Source organism: Psammomys obesus, unplaced genomic scaffold (genome assembly GCF_907164565.1).
Source record: "Psammomys obesus unplaced genomic scaffold, mPsaObe1.curated_primary_1811, whole genome shotgun sequence".
NCBI lineage: Eukaryota > Metazoa > Chordata > Mammalia > Rodentia > Muridae > Psammomys > Psammomys obesus.
The window spans coordinates 833,832-855,074 of NW_026596120.1; the positions used below are offsets into that span (position 1 = coordinate 833,832).

At 40.5% G+C, this 21,243-nt stretch overlaps 1 protein-coding gene across 2 annotated transcripts in view; it reads right to left on the reverse strand.

The window, feature by feature from the left end:
- Positions 1-17,340, reverse strand: part of Morf4l1 (mortality factor 4 like 1) — a 24,788-nt gene extending 7,448 nt beyond the window's left edge. The window contains exons 1-6 of one of the 2 annotated variants that reach the window (XM_055629807.1): positions 17,203-17,340; positions 12,327-12,373; positions 7,723-7,790; positions 4,706-4,822; positions 3,598-3,684; positions 1,557-1,637 (exon numbers count right to left, since the gene is read on the reverse strand). In XM_055629807.1, coding sequence (XP_055485782.1) covers positions 1,557-1,637; positions 3,598-3,684; positions 4,706-4,822; positions 7,723-7,790; positions 12,327-12,373; positions 17,203-17,242 — 440 coding nt within the window. In that variant the 5' untranslated portion in view covers positions 17,243-17,340. The remainder of the gene's footprint in view (positions 1-1,556; positions 1,638-3,597; positions 3,685-4,705; positions 4,823-7,722; positions 7,791-12,326; positions 12,374-17,202) is intronic. The other variant, XM_055629808.1, reaches the window with a different exon arrangement.
- Between the last annotated feature and the right edge of the window lie 3,903 nt (positions 17,341-21,243).

Consider the following 21,243-nt stretch of genomic DNA (forward strand, 5'->3'; position numbering starts at 1 on the left):
TGTGTGTGTGTGTGTGTGTGTGTGTGTGTGTGTGTGTGTGTGTGTGTTGCTCTCAACCTTGGGCCAAAAAAGCTACAGACTTGTAACTGGTCAAAGTGCTCAGAAGACTTCATTGTGAATGCTCACCGATTGGGACATCTGTACTGTTCTACTTTCCCCCACCAAGGTCAGAGAACAAAGCCTAAGAGGGTGTGAACAAATGGAAAGGCAGAATAGGGACAGAGTGCTGTGAAATGCTGTCTTCTGGACATGACACAGCTGTTGCACTAGTTACCTACACAAGCCAACATTCTAGCATGGAAGGAAAAGAACCCATGAGGCCCTACCTCTTAGTTGAAGAGCTATTGGCAATTTATGGCTGCTGGCAAAGAGGGAGCCATTTTTCTTTAGGGGTATGGCCACTATTAGGTGGCCCATGCTCCAGTGAATTGCCCTAAACCCATGAACACAAAACCAGCAGTAACTATATTTATTAGACTTAAAAAAAAAAAAAAAAGAAGAAGAAGACCGGTGAGAGACCTATTGAAAAGGGGGTGTCTAGGGTTGGAGGGGAAAGTACTGGGATAGACATAACCAAAGTACATTGCATAAATGTGTGAAATTCTCAAAAAGTACAAATAATAGTTATATCCTGTTTTCTTATTACTAATCTTTAAGATCATGTATTTGGTCATCTTTTCTACAGTCAGTTCCAGGTACATAATCTTTATAGAGATACCTATGGGCTGGTTAACAAGAAGCCTTACAATCCAGAATTAACAAGTTACCCTATTCTTTCTCATTTTTTTTATACATATTTACACTACTGAAAAAGTATCCTTAGCCAAAATAATTATCTCAATACTTATGACTACCTGACAATTTACTTCTACCTAGGAGGAAACATTATACGTGTATACACATGTAACTTCAAACAAAACTGTATGGCTGGAGAGATGGCTCAGGTTAAGAACACTGGCTGTTCTTCTAAAGGTCTTGAGTTCAATTCCCAGCAACTACACGGTGGCTCAAAATCATGTATGAGTTCTGGTGACCTCTTCTGGATTGCAGGCACACATGCAGGCAGAATACTGCATAAATCTTAAAATAAATAAATCTTTAAAAAATTTTAAGAACTGTAAAAGCATTTATTGGCACTGAATTACAGGCTAAAACAATGCAATTTTTTTGGGTTTTGTTTTTCAAGACAGGTTTCTCTGTGTAGCCCTGGCTGTCCTGGATTCACTTTGTAGGGCAGGCTAGCCTTGAACTCGCAAAGATTGGCCTGCCTCTGCTTCCCCAAGTGAGGAATTATAGGCGTACGCCACCAGCTTAAATGTTAATGTTACAAATATTCTAGCGCAAGGAAAGAGGCTAAGGAAAATCAGTTATTGTGCATTTCAAATTGCTTTAGCAACCTGGTATCTGAGAAATAAAAATTTCACTGACTTTTTAAAAGCCCCCATTAGAGATGAAATAAGTATCATAACCAACCATAAATCTGAATAACACTTAAAGAAGCATGCAATATTAATATATATATATAGATATATATATATATATCAAGAGCATCTTACACTTCAACATTTTTCTGTTGCAGACCAGATGTCTTCTTTCCTGGAGCAGCCCCTCTCATCTTGCCCTCTGCATATTGTTCCCTTCAAAAATAATGTCAAAAAGTCATCATAAAGCACTTTAAACTGTAGTTCCCAAACAGGTATAGTGGCACACACCTTTAATCCCAGCACTTTTTAAAAGGCGAAGCAGGTAGATTCCTTTAAGGTCAAGGCCAGCCAAGGTTTATACAGTGAGACTCTAAGAAAAATTTTTCAAGTTTATCTGTTACTGTAAGTACACTTCCAGAATGTTCCACATTGTTATGTTGTACAGATTCACTGTATTACAAAATAAAAAGTAATACCCATAGGTAGTCTGAAATTGAAGCTGAAGAGATAGCCTAGCAGTTAAGAACACTGGCTGCTCTTCCAGAGGTCCTGAATTCAATTCCCAGGACCCACATGGCTGCTCATAACTACATGGAATTTGATGCTATCTTCTGGTGTGCATACATACAAGCAGACCAAAAAAAAAATGTGTGTGTGTGTGTGTGTGTGTGTGTGTGTGTATAGAAGGCCTGAAATTTTTCTGCCTAGGACACAGGAACAAGAATTAAATTTCCGGGCTGGAGAGATGGCTCAGCAGTGAAGAGCACTGTCTGCTCTTCTAGAGGTCCTGAGTTCAATTCTCAGCACCCACATACATGGTGGCTCACAATCATCTATAATGTGATCTAATGCCCTCTTCTGGCATGCAGGGATACATGCAGATAGACAGCATTCATATACATTAAGTAACTAAATAAATGAATAAATAAACCTTAAAAAAATTAAATTTCCATATATTTAATTTTAAAAACTGAGTGTGCCCCCCTCCCCCCGCAAGCCCACATACATATATGCATTGAGAGGCAGAAGATTTCGGTAAGCCAGCTCTGGGAAGACAGCTTAGAGGTTTAGAGCACTCCTTGCTCTTGTAGAAGGCCCGAGTTTTATTCCCAGCGCCTACATGGTGGCTCACAACTATCTATAACTCCAGGGGATCTGACACTTTCCGGCCTCCTTAGGCACCAGGCATACACGTGGAGCCCACATAATAAAGGCAAAACACTCATGTGTTTATATATATAAAACCCAAAAATAAATTTCTTAAAGGTCTACAGAAATCAAAAGACTCAAGAAACCATGCGCAAAGCCAGAGGGGTGGCCCAAGAGGTCAAAGTGCTACTGACCCTGGACCCTACATAAGAGTAGGAAAAAAAACTGACTCCAACCTCCACAATCTCATCAAGACAAACCCATGTCCACACAAAATAAATACATGAATGCAAACAAACAAACAAACAAAGTAGTACAAATTTTCAGAAACTGAAAATTCCAGTGCTATTCCTGGTTGGAAATTCACTATAAGTCACAATGTTTTCTTTTAACTTGATTCCATCATGTTATAATCCTATTTTTTTTAATACTGTAAAATTCAAATGTAATAACTATCCTGTAAGTTTTATGGGTATTTTTTTCCTCAATGTGAACATTAATGGGAATATCTCTTCCTTTCTGTTTCACCATCAGTTAACTATGCTTTCCACAGCACAGAAGAAGTTAATTAAGCAAGATTATCAGTGAGTTTGCATCTACAATTCCTAACACTTTCTGCCAAATTCTAAAAACAGACTCAGAAGTGAGAGGATTTTTTTTTTTTTTTTTTTTTGCCATTTGATTGACTATTTCTAAGCATATGGAAATGGACAGCCCATGGTACCTACCAACTGCCCTTCATCAGAAACTCAGTAACAGTAACAAGACAACTAGTGCAAAAAGCATCCAAAAATTATGCATGGCAGCAGGTTAATTTTCTTAAAATAATAAAAGAGTCAGAATATTTCTTTAAAATTCATTTTTAGAAATAAACTTCGATATTTCTTTTATCTAGAAAATATGTAATTACTTGAAATCAAGCATTAACACTGGAACCAAAAATAGAAAGGGAGACCACCATGATCCCATTTTGTTCATTCCTTGTCCATAAATCTCAAAACTCAGTTTCTCAAAACAAACTTACTGATTGGCCTTTTGAAGTTCTCGCTGCTTCTGCAAATTGGTGTCCACATATTTGAGTACTCTGCTTTCTGGAACCCATTCATCCCAACTGAAAAAGACAAGTTAAAATAGCACTGAAGAACATTTTTAACAGCTTAGGTTCTCTTCCAATTAACATTTAAAAATAAGAGTTAAAACTTCGGAATTCCTTGAAATAACTAAGTTTAATTTTGTACTTTTAACATCTATTTATTTGTATATGTGTACAAGTGCATGGTACAGTATGTGTGTAGAGGTCAGAGAACAGCTTTTTGGAGTCAATTTCTTTCAGCATGTAGGTCCTGGGGATCCAACTTGGGTCTTCAAACTTGGTGACAAGTACTTTTACCAACTGAACCATCTTGTTAACCATAGTTCTCTGAGACAATTTTTTATGAATTCCAAATTGGCCTTGAATTCACATTAATCCTCTTGCCTCAGTATCCCAAAATCTGTAATTAAAGGAATACACAAACCTTGCCCAGCTTTTTCTGAAATAATGATACCCCAGCACTGCAAATCCACTCTCAACTAAAACATTCCAAATATAAACTATGTATGTAGATTACCCAAATCATTTTTAAATTGTCTAAGAATAATTCACTTAAGAGTCTCTAAGCCATTACAGTACTATCTTAAGTTACACAGCTCACATATGCTAAAAAGTACATCAGGAATACATCATAAAGTCTACAATACTCACCACCTAGATGGCTAAGTCTTATTAAAGGCTTAAAATAGTTTTTCAAATACCTTATGATTCACTTTCTTCTACTCAAAGGGAGTACTGCAACTTCCAAAGATGGCTAAGGTAGCTATCTGGCTTCTCACAAAAACGAACCTTTTTGCTGATGTGTATGGGAAAACAAAACTTTCTTGTAGAATGTTGAACTTTTTAAGCAAAATTAGTCTTTTCTCCTGCTGATGGAGCTCCATTAGTGACACAATCAGGTGCATTCCTGAGGCAATCTTTTACTTAATGAATCCCACCTCTGACCTCTTACAGAGAATAGCCAAAAGGAAAATTAATAAATAAAAAAAAACATTCTTCAACATGATTTCCTAAAGAAAACTTTAAAACATGCATTTACCTAGAGGTCAGGAGGGGGTGGTGTACTGAGGGAGCTCCTTCAGGAACAGGAAAAAGGGCTACAATATCCTCACGTGTCTTCAAAGATTTTTCAGAGCGCCTGGGCCTCACAGCACTTCTGATACAGACAGCATAGTACAAAGTAATCTCAGTAACTATGTGCAGAATTTAGCTTAAGCTTTATCAAGATTCATTTACAAATGGAATATTTTAATGTCTGTGTCAACAAATTCCAGTAAGATGTATTTACTGTAACTTTGAAAGTGTATTTAAACTAATGTTCAAAAAAAAATTCCAGTTTGAAGAATTTTGCTGTACCAGTGTATTTTAAAGGTGTCCTATAGCAGGGCATAATGGTATACACTGTAGAGGTAGAAACAGGTACATTTGAGTTCCGGGCCAGCCTGGCCTACACATCAAACTCCAGACCAGGTAGGGCTAAAAATTAAGACCATTTTTCTAAATACATAAATAAGTGTTTTACAAACCATCTTCCCCCCTCCTTTTTTTTTTGGTGGGGTGGGGCGAGTATTAGAAATTGGGCCCAGGGCTCCATGCATGCTGGGGGGACGGACACTTTTACCACTGAACTACATACATCCCTTTCCATAAAGATCTTTTAAAAAAAGTATATCCTTATTCTCCCAAAAATCAAAGGGTGCTACCTTTTAACTGCTTTCAAACCTTAGAAACTCCTTCCCTTTCAGATATGAACGATATCTAAACAAGCACTTTGACCAATATCCAATTATCAAGCCATTCCAGGAGCTTATAAGCAAAGAGTTAAAAATCCTTGCTGAACCTGAGAAAAACAAAACAGACAATCTCTTACTATATTAAGCTGAGGGCCACTCAAATTTTAAGTATAGACCAAACATATAACTTTCATTATTTTCCAAAGTAGTTGTGTGTGCCTAATCCAAAAATTAATCCACAGGCAAAAATAAACATATACATAATATACTTGACAGGCATTTAAAGAACACTCCTCTGAAACAGTTTTAAAAGTTTCTCTAGAGCTAGATGTGGTGGCACAAGCATAATCTCAGCACTCATGAGGCAGAAAGATTACTGCAAATTCCGGGATAGCCAAAGCTACAAAGCAAGACCCAGTCTTAAAAAAGGAAAATGAAAAATCACTTCTAAATACTCCAAGAAAGGTTAAAAAAGCATGTTTAGCAAGTCAACTATGAAAGCCACCTATGAGACCTTCATTTCCCTCAGTACACAGCAACAGCAGTCATGACAGTCATATAATGCCTACTAGAGCTATTTACCCTTTTCTTTTCCCAGGAGAACAATCTGAATGAAACTACCACTTATTTCTATCATGAACCACATTCCAACAAAGGAACAACTACTTTTTGAAAAAGTAAAACTAGAAAACCAGAGAGGCTTTGTTTTCCTAATTGATGGCAATCAACAAAAACAGCAACCTAATATACAGATATTGACTTATAAATATCCATATGTAATTTACACAAAATACAAGAATGAAGCATAAAGGCTGTATTGACAGCTATTAAAACAAAATTCTAAGTTAAAGTGTGCAAGGGAAGAAAAGTAGGCCCACCCCATGAATGTGTTTTGTGTTTCCTTTCCTTGTTTATTTTATATGAACTTTTAACTTTCCTATCCCCCATAGGCAAACAGAAGACATTCTACTTCCTACAGGAAAGAGTCTATTAGACATTTTATCTGGACATTAGCATGTAAAATACAAGCCTCATAAATTATTAAAGATGGAAATTCAGTTTTTCAGTTCATTTTTTCATATGGAGATACTCTAAAAGCTACAACATAAAAGTCCATTTTCAAAAATAATTATAAAAAAATAATAATTTCCAAAAAAAAGTCCATTTCCTAGCTACAACCTAAGATCAAAAATTATTGCTTTTTCTTTTTTTTTTTTTTTTTTTTGGGGGGGGGGGGGCAGAGTTTCACTATGTAGTTCTGGCTAACCTGGAACTCAGAGATCAGCCTGCCACTGCCTCCTGCATGCAGGGATTAAAAGGGTGTGTCAGTAGTTTGAGACTGGCATCATTCTGAAATGCTAATATTACCCACTAATCATTATTAGAAATACTTTATTCACAAGTTACCAGAGTATGCTTTCATGTATTTTGAATTGTGGCCTTTCTAAAATTATACTAATAAAATAAGTTAAAAGTTTGGTATTTCTCACCTAAAAGCATTTACATATTTTTAACAAACTTTATTGACTGGTTGGTCATTTAGATAAAAGAAAACTATAAAATATAAATTTACATCAAAGTTAAAGAGCCAGTAAACTTAACAGAAAAAACAAAACTTCTACATCAAGAGTACCAACCATCACAACAGTTGGCATGTCCTCCCATGTAAAGAAGTATCAGATTCTTGTTCAAGTGAGAGACAAAACATTAAGCCCTGGGAGTTATCAGAAAGTAATTCCTGAATGGCTAGTCCCTTGCAATGACATCCCAGAAGTATACAAGATTAATAATAAAACAATTTCCCCTAGTGAAAATAAGCTATTCAATCCAGAGAACAAAAAGGCCTGGATATTTTACTAGGTGCTGTTACTTTTGGGTCCCCAAAAGAACATACTGAGAAAGAGCTCCAGAAAGTGAGCACGAGAAAGTTAAATTCTATAAAAGAATTTTCCTTACTAAGCCATGTGAAAATCTTTCTGTAAACATTAGCATTATGTCTCAAAATGTCCTAAAATGGGTCTATTTCTAAAACACCACCACCCCCATTTCTACAACTAGTTTTGAGTTTAACTGCATAAATAAGAAAGATTAGTCATTTGGTTTGTGCTCAGGCCATCCTAAAATATGCTATTAAAATAAATAAAACCCTCATAATTCAATCAGGATAGTTAGTCAGTAACTACCAGATACTACAAAAATATTCCCAAGAATCAAGTACCACCTATAAAATGGCTGAGTTCTGCCTGATACTTTCACCATACTAAAAATGGCTTACCCTTGCCTAAAACAGTTGACAAATGCTTTTTAAAGATCTAATACTCACTTTTTATTCCAACCACTGTAATGGATAAAGTATTTCACTTGTTTGTCCTTTATGGCAACCTTTACACACTGAAATAAAAAAGAAAAAGTCTTTAGTATACACATAATCTTATTCTTAACAAAAGCAAATCTGCATCATAACAGATGTACTTATTAAATCTTGTTTGAATAATTTGATGCTGTAAAACTTTTAGAGAACCTTCAAGGACTGAGAGTTGGTCAGTTTGATTTTACTTTTATTTATACATATATTTATTTATTCAATATAACGTTTATTGCATTTTAATTGTTTTTTGTATTAATTACAGTTTATTCACTCATCCCAGCTCTAGCCCCCTCCTTCATTTCCTCCCAATCCCACCCTCCCTCTCCCATCTCCTCCCATGCCCCTCTCTAAGTCCCAGTTTGATTTTATAATCCTAGTGCTGAGAACATTTTTTCCTTACAAAATGGCCACTTAGAAATAAACACAAACCTGACAGCATTAATAAGCTGTCTCTATACATCAAGAGGCTATATCTGCCATCCATGGTCAAAAATAAACACTTTTCTTGTTTTTTGTTTTTAATTCTAGCTAAGAACTACATTTATTTCAAAAAGAATTTCATCAGTCTATTAAAGACACTATGCTGATTTTTTTAAAATTAGTTTTAAAAGTACTCTTAAAAGTATCTAAACTAGGGCTGGAAAAATGGCTCAGTGGTTAAGAGCACTGGATAACTCCCAGTGCTGATCCAGTTCTGAGTTCAATTCCATGGTAGCTCTCAACCATCTATAATGAAATCTGGTGCCCTCTTCTGGTGTGCAGGTATACACGCAGACAGAACATTGTATACATAAAAAAAATCTTAAAAAAATAGCTAAACAAAACAAGGTCACATGTTTTGACAAGAGATTATTATCTGACTTTGGATTTAAGGATGTTCGCTATGGGTAAATCAAACAATAGTTTCCTCCAATTACCATTTAAAAATTGTTCACCAGAGTATTCTGCTGCCAAAGAAAAACAGCTAGTTCAAATGTGTGAGTGCCCAAAGTTAATACAGCAAATTAACAAGGAAAAACATACAAGATTATAAAAAAGACACAAACACCTCTACATTCAAAACATGAGAGATGAACATAATTTTTAGTCAGAACTGCCTGGCACTATATTTGCTAAGAATATTCTCATACAAATATAAACTTCCTAGAAAATCACACAGAAACTGCTTTAAACATTATACTTTATATACTTATATATGGACATGTATAGAGTATGTGTATGTGTGTTTGAGTGTTACTAGACCTTTGCTGGTTTTCTGTAATGGGGACTGAACCAGTGCCTCAGTCATGAAAAATGCCTTTCCACTGAGCTTTGTCACCTGCCTTGTTGGCTACTTTGTAAGAAAGTCTCACTAAGCTATCCAGGTTATCCTTGAACTCTGTACCCTAAGTAATCTTTCTGTCTCAACTATCCTGTCCCAAATAGCTTGGTCATATGTCAGTGCCAGCACTCAGTATACATTTGTAAGGTGGTCTATTCCCCTCACCCACCCCCGCCAGGGGTGGTGGTGGTGGTAGGATTGAGTTAATAGGGTCTCAATCATGATAGGTAAGTACTGTACCATGTAAGCAGCCAGCAGCCTTTTTGTTCAATTCTTAAATGCCTGCCCAAGCACACCTTTAAAATTAATCCCAATCTGGATGAGGTAGAGCAGTTATTCTTTGAGTTCAAGATCACCCTGGTCTAAAGAGTTCCAAGCCAGCAAAGACTACAAAGTGAGCACCTGTCTTAAAATAATGTTTTAAAAACTAAGAAAGAGGGGCTGGAGAGATGGCTCAGGAGTTAAGAGCACTGACTGCTTTTCTAGAGGTCATGATTTCAATTCCCAGCAACCAAGTGGTGGTTCACAACCATCTATAATGAGATCTGGTGCCCTCTTCTGGCGTGCAGATATACATGCGTTCTGCAGGCAGAACTACAAACAACTAAGAAAGAAATGCCGGGGCTGGAGAGATGGCTCAGAGGTTAAGAGCACTGGCTGTTCTTCCAAAGGTCCTGAGTTCAATTCCCAGCAACCCCATGGTGGCTCACAACCATCTTATAATGAGATCTAGTGCAGGCAGAACACTATACATGTAAATAAACAAACAAATAAATAAATAAATAAATAAATAAGTAAATGGTCCTGGGTTCAATTCCCAGCAACCACATGGTGGCTCACAACCATCTTATAATGAGATCTAGTGCAGGCAGAACACTATATATGTAATAAATAAATAAATAAATAAATAAATAAATAAATAAATAAATAAATAAATAAATAAATGAATGAATGAATGAATAAATGAATGAATGAATAAATAAATAAATGGATGAATAGATATAGATAAATAGATAAATAGATGGATGAATAAATAAAATCTTGCAAAAAAAAAAAAAAAAAAAAGAAAAGAAAGAAATGCCTGCAGTCCCGATCTTCAGGCAGTCAGAGTAAGCATATGGTGTCTAGACTGAGGTTAAGAACACTCTGAGCTCTACAGCAAGACACTATCTCAAAAGCAAACGGCTAAGGAAACTTTCAATTTCCTGTGCTGGTATAGCTCAGTGCTAGAGTATTTAAATCTCTGGGTTCAAGCACCAGAATGATACCCCAACCTAAAATTCTACCAAAAGTCACCAAAATTAAATTATTGTAGGCTGTTACGTGTATGTGTACCATATGTGTACCTGATATATACATAATTCAGAAGAGAGTGCTAGATCCCCTGGAACTAAAGTATAGATGGTTGTATGTCAGCATGTGGGTACTGGGAATGGACCCAGGTCCTTGGAGTTATTGTAAAATGGGATAGAACTGCAGTGGTAGCTCTCTTCCAAAAATATGTAAAGCTCTGGGTTTAATCATGAGCACTGCAAACATTTTTAATTAAAATAAAAATAATCGCATTATACTGTCATCTCTGGTCTTTTTTTTTTTTTTTTTGGTTTTTTGAGATAGGGTTTTATGTAGCCCTGACTGTCCTTGAACTCAAGAGATCTACCTGCCTCTGACTACCAGGATTAAAGGCATGTACCACCACCACCAAGCACCTCTGGCTAAATTTAAAGTCAATTTTTATATTAAGAAGAGCATATGATGGAACAGAAAAAAAATAAAAAAGCCTTATTCACGCAGAACTCAAACTTTGCCATCCAAATTAACAAAACAGAAGTTTAATGTATATGACAACCAGGCATGGTGGTTCACATCTGTGTGAGACCTCAGCATGAGAGGGTGAGGCAAGAGGACTGCTTGTTAGTTCAAGGTCAGCTTGAGCATGTAACTCAAGTCTGAAAAACACCAGACAGACCCAAAGAGAAAGACACAGGCATGCACGCACACACACAGTGTGCAGAGAGAAGTTAAACATCAATTGTTAAAGCAAAGGAAATAAATGGCTCAGTGGGTAATAGTACATGCCATCCATGCAGGCAGAATTCGTATGATCTCCAAAACGCATATGATCCTGCTCCTCCTACACTGATATGGGAGTTGGAGAAGAAAAGAATCCTAGGAAATCTGAAGGTAAGATAGGCATGTATAAGGACAACAAAGAGACTGTCTTTCAAAGTCAGGAAGAGGAGACTAGCACTTGAGGTTATCCTCTCACCTCCACACTCATGAGGTGGCACAAGTGCTTGTAAGCACACAGTGTACTTTTCTGTTGAGTTATTAACTATAAAATGATACTTGCTAGAACCAACCAACCTTCATTTATCACTTAAATGCTTTTCCAACAGACAAACCTTTACTAAGTTTAGAAAAGTCACAGGAGGGGACTGGAGAGATAGCTCTGAGATTAAGAACTGTGTATTGGCTGTGTTAGTATTTTGGAACACAACCAGCTTCTGGGTTACCCAGCAACCTATGATGTCATCATATGTCGCCAGCCAGGTAGCCACACCTGGAAGGCGTGGTTATCGTGCCCCCTTAAAAGGGCTGATCCAACACATGGTCTCTCTCTTACACTCTTTTCTTTCCCTCTCTTACACTCCTCTCTTTTCCTCTCTTACACTCTTCTCTTTCTCTCTCAGGGCGCGCCCTTTCCCCTTTCCTTTCCCCCTCTCTTCCCCCACCATGTCCTGCTACCCACTTCCTCCATACCCTTCTAATAAACCTCTCGCAGAGAATATCGGTTATCCCCCTGCTTCTTCTTATTTTTAATTTTTAACAGGCTGTTCTTCTAAAGGTCCTGAGTTCAATTCCTAGCAATCACATGATGGTTCATAACCATCTATAGAGAGAGCCAGTGACTTCTTCTAGTGTGGAGGCAGAGGAAGGAAGGAAGGAAGGAAGGAAGGAGGGAGGGAGGGAGGGAGGGAGGGAGGGAGGGAGGGAGGGAGGAAGGAAGGAAGAAAAGAAAGGAAAGGAAAGAAAGAAGTACATCTTTAACCTCTGAACTTTCTCCATCCACCAACAAACAAGCAGCACCAAACTCAAAATGACAATAGAAGAGTTGTGAACCTATGAAAACCATAACAGTTTTTATATACCCGGTAAGAATATACTGTAATTTGATATTAAAAATTCAGACCTAGCCAACATTTTTGACCTTCTCAAAAGAAAACAGGCTCCATACCTTTGCTTCATACAGAAGAGGCCCATGAAAGCACAACACTCGCTCACCTGTAAAAGAGGGGGGGGAGGGCCAGGTTAATTGAGTCCTTTGTCATTCATTTAGAACAGTGGTGACTCCAAGAGCCACTACACACTACAGTATATTTGTCCCAGTAAAAGTAGGAAAAACAGGTAAGACTATACATGAATGCTTCCAGAACAAATCCTTATCCTTAGTATCCAAGGTCAGCAACAAACAACTTAAATTTCTATTTATATTTAAATAATCAGAACACCTCACAAAATCTACTGTAGTTACTCATGGGATAATGTTGGGCTAGTTCACTTGTTCTAATTATCTGGAAATAGAATTTTTTTATTTTTTGTTTGTTCGAGACAGGGTTTTTCCTCTGTGTGGCCTTCGCTGTCCTGGATTCGCTTTGTAGACCAACCTGCCTCTGCCGGGATTACAGATGGCGTACATGATGGCGTGCACCATCATGACCAGCTTGGAAATATAATTTTTAAAATGTCCTCCAAGTGTCTTAAGTTTAGTCATTTGACTGACCTCTGCGCTTCTTTTTACCAAATATTCTCTCTACACATTAAAATTTCTAATGACATGAGCGATGGAATGGCTAGTTTTAAGTTATCCTATCTATGTTTATTTCTCAGTATTCTAGAAGCTAGTCTATCCAATGAGCAACAGACAGAAATAATCCTAACTCTGGGAACTTAAACCCAATGCTCAATCTACCACCAGCACTTGCAAATCCAAATAAAATCTGGCTAGACTTGAGATTTGAAGCCATCTGTGCTCATTAAACAAATTGGGCAGGTTGATTTCTGAACTTGACTCCACATGATGGTAGCAAAAGTTTATCTCTCACATTATTTTCAGTCCACTTGCTTTCAACACATTGCAAGGCCAACTGAAGTATCCAACAAGGTCAGTTATATGGCTATAAAATTTAATCTACCAGTCCTATGCTGAAAACTAATACATTAAAAATATATTATAAATATCTATTATGGACCTAACATGATTGTACATACCTTTAATCCCAGCACTCAGGAGGCAGAGGCTGACGGACCTCTTGAATTCAGGGCCAGTATGTTTTACATAGGCCAGCCAAGGCTACATGTAAGACCCTCTCACTTTTAAATGAGACCTTAAAAGCACCTATTTGCCAGCACTATTGTGTGCCAAGCATTTCACATTTACAAGAAACACACAGGCAAGCAAACACGCTTGTATCCTTCTCTACAATTATATTGTACGTTTCTTCCCATTAAGCAGTCAGAGAGCCAGTTACTTGTGCCAGTTCACAAACAAAGGAGGAACTAGACAGAAGAAACAAGTGCGAAAAAGTGTAGTAGTTTATCTGTAGTTCACAACCCATGGAACATAGAATGAACATGTAAAACTAGAAGAGGGAAACAAATGCTGATCCTACCCACCTCCTGGGATTACAGGCTACCACCTTTGGTTGAATCCATGGCTTTGCGCATGCTATGGGAGCACTCTTCCAACGGAGCCACATACATCCTTGGCCATTGGAGTGGTTTTGGAAACTTTTTTTTTCTAACCTTCCAGAATAAGTTCCAGTAACCTTAACAGCAAGATTCTCCGTGAAATATTGTACTACTCAATTGATGAAAGCATTACTAAAGCTATGTCCACCTTGAATAAAGATGATAAAATGACTAGACTTTCTTTTCAAACAGTTCAAGGTTAAGATCCACGAAAATGGGCAAAACATTCTGCTATTATACAAAAGCACTATGATCACATATGTGATTATGAACTTCACTACAGGTATAAGCTACTCTGAAGTAATACTGCTTTAAAAAAAAACTGGCTGCTTCAGCTAAAAACTACACTAAGTAAGGCTCTTTAAATTATGAAAAAAATATATACAAAGCTAGCTGCTGTAAAGCAGGCTAACAAGTTTAAGTGCAAAACTCAGGAAAGGACAAATTACAACAGCACAGCTCTCCACCCTTAGGTCCACTCTAGTTTCAAACTACAACAATCTTGCCCTGGGCTGTCTCCTTACTAGCTTGTGATTATTTAAGAACAGCCCTTCCAGAGGACTGAGAAACTTCCATTCCCAGCACCCACACTAGGCTCACAACTCCAATTCGTGGAAATCCAAAGCCTTCTTCTGGTTTCAGAGGGCACCAGACCCATATATGACACACAGACACACATGCAAGTGAAACACTCATACACATAAAATAATGCAAAACACACACAAATGAATACTCACCACCTTTCACTATCAATTCTACCAAGCTTTCAAAACAATACCATTAGCACCAAATATTTTTCCTTTCCAGATGTTCTCTGAGCTTTTATTTATTGTGGGGAGGTAAGTGTATGCACACGTTACACTGTACATATGTGGAGGTCAGAACTTGTGGGAGACAAGACAGTTCTTTACCTCCATCACGTGGACCCTAGGAATCAGTCAAGGTAGGGACCAAACATATTACACCATCTTTTATACATACCAAGTGAGATTTTTCAAAGATGGCTATATATTTCAGCTTCGATTTTTTGTTTTGTTTTTTGGTTCTGTTTCATTTTCTGAGTTGGGGTCATTTTACGGCTGGTCATCCTGCCTCTGCTTTTCTAATGCTGGATGGAATTTTAGGTATGTGTCACAGGGATTTACAAAGCTTTCATAACCTAGCCTTTATTCCTGCTCTTCTCCAATTACCCCAACTTTCTGGTTTGCTCTTACCCATCTCACTTAGTGAACATCTCCTTTAGAAAGAAAACACTTCCTTCAAAAAAGCCGTTCTTGATTTCTAGTTCCTAACATCAAACAAGTCTTTGTGCTCTGACAACCTGGACAATTCTATGAGCCTCTTAGCATGCTCTAATACATGAAACACACCACTTACAAAGGAAACCAATTATTCCATATTTAGCAAAACTACAGTGTACACCATCTCTCTACATGTGAAGGCCAGCCAGTTCAGCATCTTCTACAGCAGCTAAATGAACTCTGCACACTATTTTTTGATGAGATGGTCTCTCACTGTAACCGCAGCTCACCCATTAGTAGGCTAGCTGGCCAATGAGCTACAGAGATCCATCCACCTGCACCAGTTCCACCCACCCACCACCGAAGGGTAAACAGCAACCCCCATCCCACCCTACACAGGAGTTTCTGTGTAGCCCTGGATGTACTGAAACTCTCTAAGTAGACCAGGATGGCCATGAACCAAGAGATCTGCTGGCCTCTGCCTCCTGAGTGCTTGGATTAAAGGCATGCACCACTGCACCCAGAGATAAACAGGCTTTTAAAAATGCTTGCTAGGGACCCAAGCTCGGTTCCTCATGCTTGCCTCTGGAAGCACCTGATCTCTCCAGCCCCTCAAAAACTACTTTAAGTATCATTACAAGTCTATACCATGATGAGAACTTATAAGATACGGTAATCAAGGTTTAGCTGCTACACTCTGAAGACTTAGGCAGGAGAATCAATCAATAGCTAGGGTAATATACCAAGACTTGCCTTAAAAACCAAAACAAAAAACGTTCTCAAAAACACCTAACAAAATAATGAACGGCTACAATTTCTCAATGTGATAAACGTATTCACACCAAAATACTCCTGAAATACCCTTAAGTACATCGTGTAGTTAAGACGTTTACGTTCGGGGCTTGAGACTTAAAGTCTAGCACGTTAATGGTTAAACATCCCTCTAAAACAACAGTTAGGCAGGACTCAGCCTGTAAGATAACAAGCACACACGGCCATGGCAATAAAATGTTTAAAGTGTTCCTCTTTATGTTTACAGTTTTACTTCCTTTAGTAAACTACCTCGACGGATGAGTTTTGAGAACTGAGTAACTGTTTTCCGCTGGGAAGTACTGTTGATCAGGAACGCGGTTCTCGGTCGAAGCCAATTAATAAACACCAGCTCCCAAGTCGCCATTCATCTAACACTACTGCAACCAGTCGAAGCAACCGCCGTACTTAAAACATGACGAGGCCAAGGACCCCGGAGACGCACTAAGGTGGAACTGAAACTGTGTGTGAAAACAGAGCGACGGCTCTGGAGCGAACAAACACAGAGCAAAAGGGCCCCGGCGCCCCGCTCCGAGGACAGCAAAACGATGCCTTCAGGCAACAGCGAGCCGACGAACCGGCTCCCGAGGCTCAAGGTTTTTCTGTCCCCACCCATCACTCCGAGGCAAAAGGAGGCACCCGCCCGCGCGCCATCTCGGTGCCAGGGGGCGCTGCTTCTGGCCCGGAGCTGCGCGCCAGCTGCCAGACGCCGGCAGCCATGATGGCGCCGCCATCTTGGCGCGGCCATCTTACAACGCAGTTCTCCCGCCGCGGGGGCGCCCGGCCCACACCGCCCCCCCCCCCGGTCCTCCCCGGCAGCGGGACTCCGCAGAAGGCTCAGACAGACCCCGTATGTCCCCGCAGCCTCAAGGCTCCGGCCAACGGTCGCCCGCGCGGCCCGGGGCGGCGCGTCAGCGCGGGGGATGGGGCGGCCGCTGCTCCCCTCCCCCCACGCCACATCACTTCCTAACCGTCGCCATCGCCCGCCCGCCCGCCGGCCGCCTCCCCACAATAGACTCTCTCTCGGCTCTCAGAGAAAACAAAAACAAACAAGCGCCGAGGCCCCGCCGCGCGCACCGCGCTCCCTCGGCCCCGCCCGAGGCGGACGCCCGCCTGGGCGCCACGAAGCGCTGTCGCCCGAGGACGCCCCGAAGTCGCCCTCCGCAGTGCGCCTGCCCCTCACAAAGCACTGCCCGCGGGTCCCCCCGGGGCTCGGGCCGCGACGACCCCGGCCCCCCACGCCTCAACCGCCCCGGACCAGCCTCCCTCCCCTGAGCCGTTAGGTGCCTTTCCCCAAGGCCGCACACTCACCCTCCTGGAATTTCGGCTTCGGGTCCTGCTTGGGCGCCATTTATAAGTGATTCGCCGCCTCCTCCTTCTCCCACCACCCCCGACTACCGCCCCCTACTCTCTACCCCACCCAACTTCGCGTCAGTCGCGCCGTCGGGAACAGCCAGCTCTACATCCTGGGCGCGATTTGCCAGAGCCGGATGACCTCACAGCACCGCGACCCGACCAGCCGCCCCCTCGGCCAACGGCTGCCCGCTACGCACGCAAGCCTGCGCCCGCGCCGCGCCCGAGGCACGCCGGGAGTGGTAGTTCCGCCTCGGCTCCGCGCCGGGTGGGGGAGGGGAGCGGGAGCCGCCCCTCCTCCCTCCCCCTTCCCCGGCCCGTCCCAATCCCCCCGACCTCCTCCGAGTATCTAGACCCCAGAGGCTTGTTAAAACCCAGATTTGATTTTCTGGTGGTGACAAGGAGGAAGGAATAAGTAAATCACTGGCTGGCGATAAAAGGATGGAAAAGGCTCAAGGGGCAGATGCCCATGTAGGCGATGAGGCCGCGGAGATGTGGGGTGTTGAAGTGGCCTGAGGACAGGACTTGTCTCTGCAGACTGTGTTCCAGGGAATCACCAGCCCAGCACTCTGCCTAGGAGAGCTTTGGAAGGCAGAAATGAAGCTAGAAGCAAGCAAGAAGGGGGTCCACTCCAGAACCTTCAGTGTTTAGAAGTCATGCCCTGTTTTGGGGATCGAGTCCCATGACTTTTGTAGATTTGCAACTTCTGACTTTTGAATACTTAGTCTCACAGAAGGAGGCAAACCTTAACTAATGTCAAAGTCAGGGTTCCATACCTGACCTCTCTATAGACTTTTTGTCACCTTATTTCTTTGAGGTAATATTTGGATGTAAAGTCAATCTGAAAAACAAAACACAAACAAAATCTTTCAGGCTGGAGATAAGAGCACTGGTCCTTTTAGAGGACCCCAGTTCAATTCCCAGAACCCACATGGCAGGTCACAACTGTCTGTAACTCCAGTTCCAGGGGATCATGCCCTCTCTCAGAGACATGCATGCAGGCAAAAAATAAAAATAAAAAATCAGTGCACATAAATAAACCCAGCTTGGGGCTAGAGAGATGACTCCATGGGTAAGATCGTGTTCTGCTCTCACAGACGCTTCCAGTTTCCACTGGAAACTCCCAGCTGCTGTCAGACAGCTCTCAACCACCCGTAACTACAGCCCCAGGAGGACCCGATGCCCCTAGGCTCTGAGGGCACCTGCATCCATGTGCATGGACACACCACACACACACACACACACACACACACACACACATTTACACAGTTAAGAATAAACTAGATGTTGAAAATGTTTTTATTTAATAGACCTGACCTAGATTCTGTCATTTACTAGCTCAATGACAAAGCATGCACCTACCGTATTTTTAACTATTTGATAGTTTTATTTTTATAAAACTATTCTCGTTTATAATCTTACGCTTTTTTTATTTTATATGTCTGAAAACACTATAAGGAAAGAGTTCACCGGCTAAATTGACTGCCACTGGGACTGGAGGAAAACCCTGTGGCACTAACATAGTGAGCACACGCGCACACGTGTGTGCTGCATTAATGGTGATAATAGTATTTGTTATTTATTCATGACATTTAAATTCTGAAGAACCTGAGCCACTTTGAATGTATGACATTACTTTTATTTCATCCATGTGTTTATCTATCTGTGTACATGTGTGTACATGTTGTGTTGTATGTGTAAGTGGGGCCCACGCATGCCACTGGGGAGTACGGAGGCCAAAGGATAAGCTCTTACTATAGAAGCGTTGGGATTTTAGCCACTTGAGAACACCTCCTGCTTTACATGGCTTCTGTGGATTGAACGGAGGTCATCAGGTATTTTGTCCATTGAGTTATCTCATTAGCCCTTATTTTTGAGACATCTTATGTTTCCCATGACTGGTATCAAACTCACTACATTAGCATGAATTATTCTCTTGTCTTCATTTACCAAATGATATAATTATAGTTATGTGCCATCATGACCAGCTTTTTGTTGTTGTTGTTGTTGTTATTGTTGTCTGGTTGGTTTGGTTTGGTTTAATTTTTCGAGATAGGATTTCTCTGTGTTGTCCTGGCTGTCTTTGACTCACTTTGTAGACCAGGCTGCCCTTGAACTCACAGAGATCTGCCTGCCTCTGCCTCCTGAGTGCCAGGATTAAAAGCATGTACCATCTCGACTGGCTCTCATGTCTAGTTTTGACATGAACATACATGATTTTCATTGTGATGTGACTCTTGAGAATGCCACAGTGTCTGGTTATCCTGAAAATGACAATGAAAAGTGTAAGAACTGGACTAAAAAGGGTAAAACTCTTTTTTTGTTTTTGAATAATTAGCTGTTACTGGAGTTTTGGTGTCAGAACTTGGGTCCTAGCAGCCCTAACAAGCCAGGTTCAGCCCATCCCTAATGGGTCAACTTAACAGACACGTAGTAGTGAAAAGTAGAGAAAAGTCATTTATTCACTGTGTAGCCAGACTGGGAAAGAAGCAAATTAAGGGGTTCAGTGACATCCCTGTTTCCAATTTATCTTCAGGATTCTGACATGAGGTTTAGGTTTACACAGGAGGAGAGAGACACAGATAGTGCACCTGGCCAGTGAGATAGCTCAGTGGAGAAAAGAGCCTGATCTCTGGGATCTACATAGTGGAAGGAAAGAGCCAGTTCCCAAAAGTTGTCCTCTGACTTCCAAATGCAAGCTCCCTCCCTCTGTCCCTCCATCCCTTCCTTCCTCCCTGACCCCTCATTCTTAGGCAAGCACACAACACATACATATAGAGCCAAAATTAAAACGTAATAAAATGTTTTAAATACATATGTGTAACTAAGCAGTGTTGGTCAAAGTGTGGTTCCTGGTTATGGTGATTGTGTTGGGTTTGGGGTGGAAGCTGAGAAAACTCACTTCGGTGAAGCTTGAAAATGGAAGCTTTCATTTCCGCGAGCACAGGGAAGCAGATTGTGCAACATTTTCAAAGGATAGGAACAAAAAGCAAAGGGGAATGGGGTGGGCTGTTGCACTGACCAATCATATTTTGACACAAGAAAGTAAACACGGGTGACTGGGCCTTATCCAGGTCACCTGGTTTCAGGACCCTTGACTCAGTTAGGGTTTCTCTGTGTAGGCTTGGCTGTCCTGGACTAGATTTGAAGACCAGGCTGGCCTCGAACTCACTTCGAGGGATCAGCCTCCCAGAGTGCTGGGGTTACAGGCGTGAGCCACCTTGGGTCATGGTATTTTGACACAGCAATGTAAAAGCAACTAAGACCCAGTACAGCCTTATGTGTACAGCATTTCATATAGCTATATAGTCTGTATAGCTCAGCCTCGCCAGAGCTCCACAGCGAGAGCCTGTCTCAGCAGAAATGTTAAGAAGGTGGGGAGGGTAGTTTGTACTAGGCTCTGGTTTCATTCTTAGCAGCTCCTCCCCAAAGAGGAGGAGCTTGGACTCATGAGGAATCATGGCGTATCCACCACTTCCACAGTTTTAATGTGTACCCAATCTTGTTTCTTAGGTACCCCTCCATCCCTCCTCCACAAAAGATACTCACACACAAATTGCAGATAGCATATCTGTATTCCATTCTAAAAGACCCTCTAAATAACCCTCTAAAAGACCCCTCCCCTTAACAGTAAGCTCCCCAACACATACCCCATTAGTACATTTATAAGTAAATAATTCCCTTATATCTTTTAGGTATCTAGTCAATGTTCAGATTTCCTGATTGCCTCATTCATATCAAATCAGCATCTAAATAAAGGCCATGCCTTTAATTTGATTATGATGTCTTTGTCTAGTAGAGAACTCAGGAAGCTGAGGCAGGCCAGCCCAGGCAATGTAGTGAGACCATGTCTAAAAACAAAACAAAAAACAAACAAACAAAAAAATGTTTTAAGTTGCCTCTATCTTTTTTCCCTTGTCACTTAATAGTTGAAACGAAACTACACAGAATTAGCATATATATATATATATATATATATATATATATATATATATATAT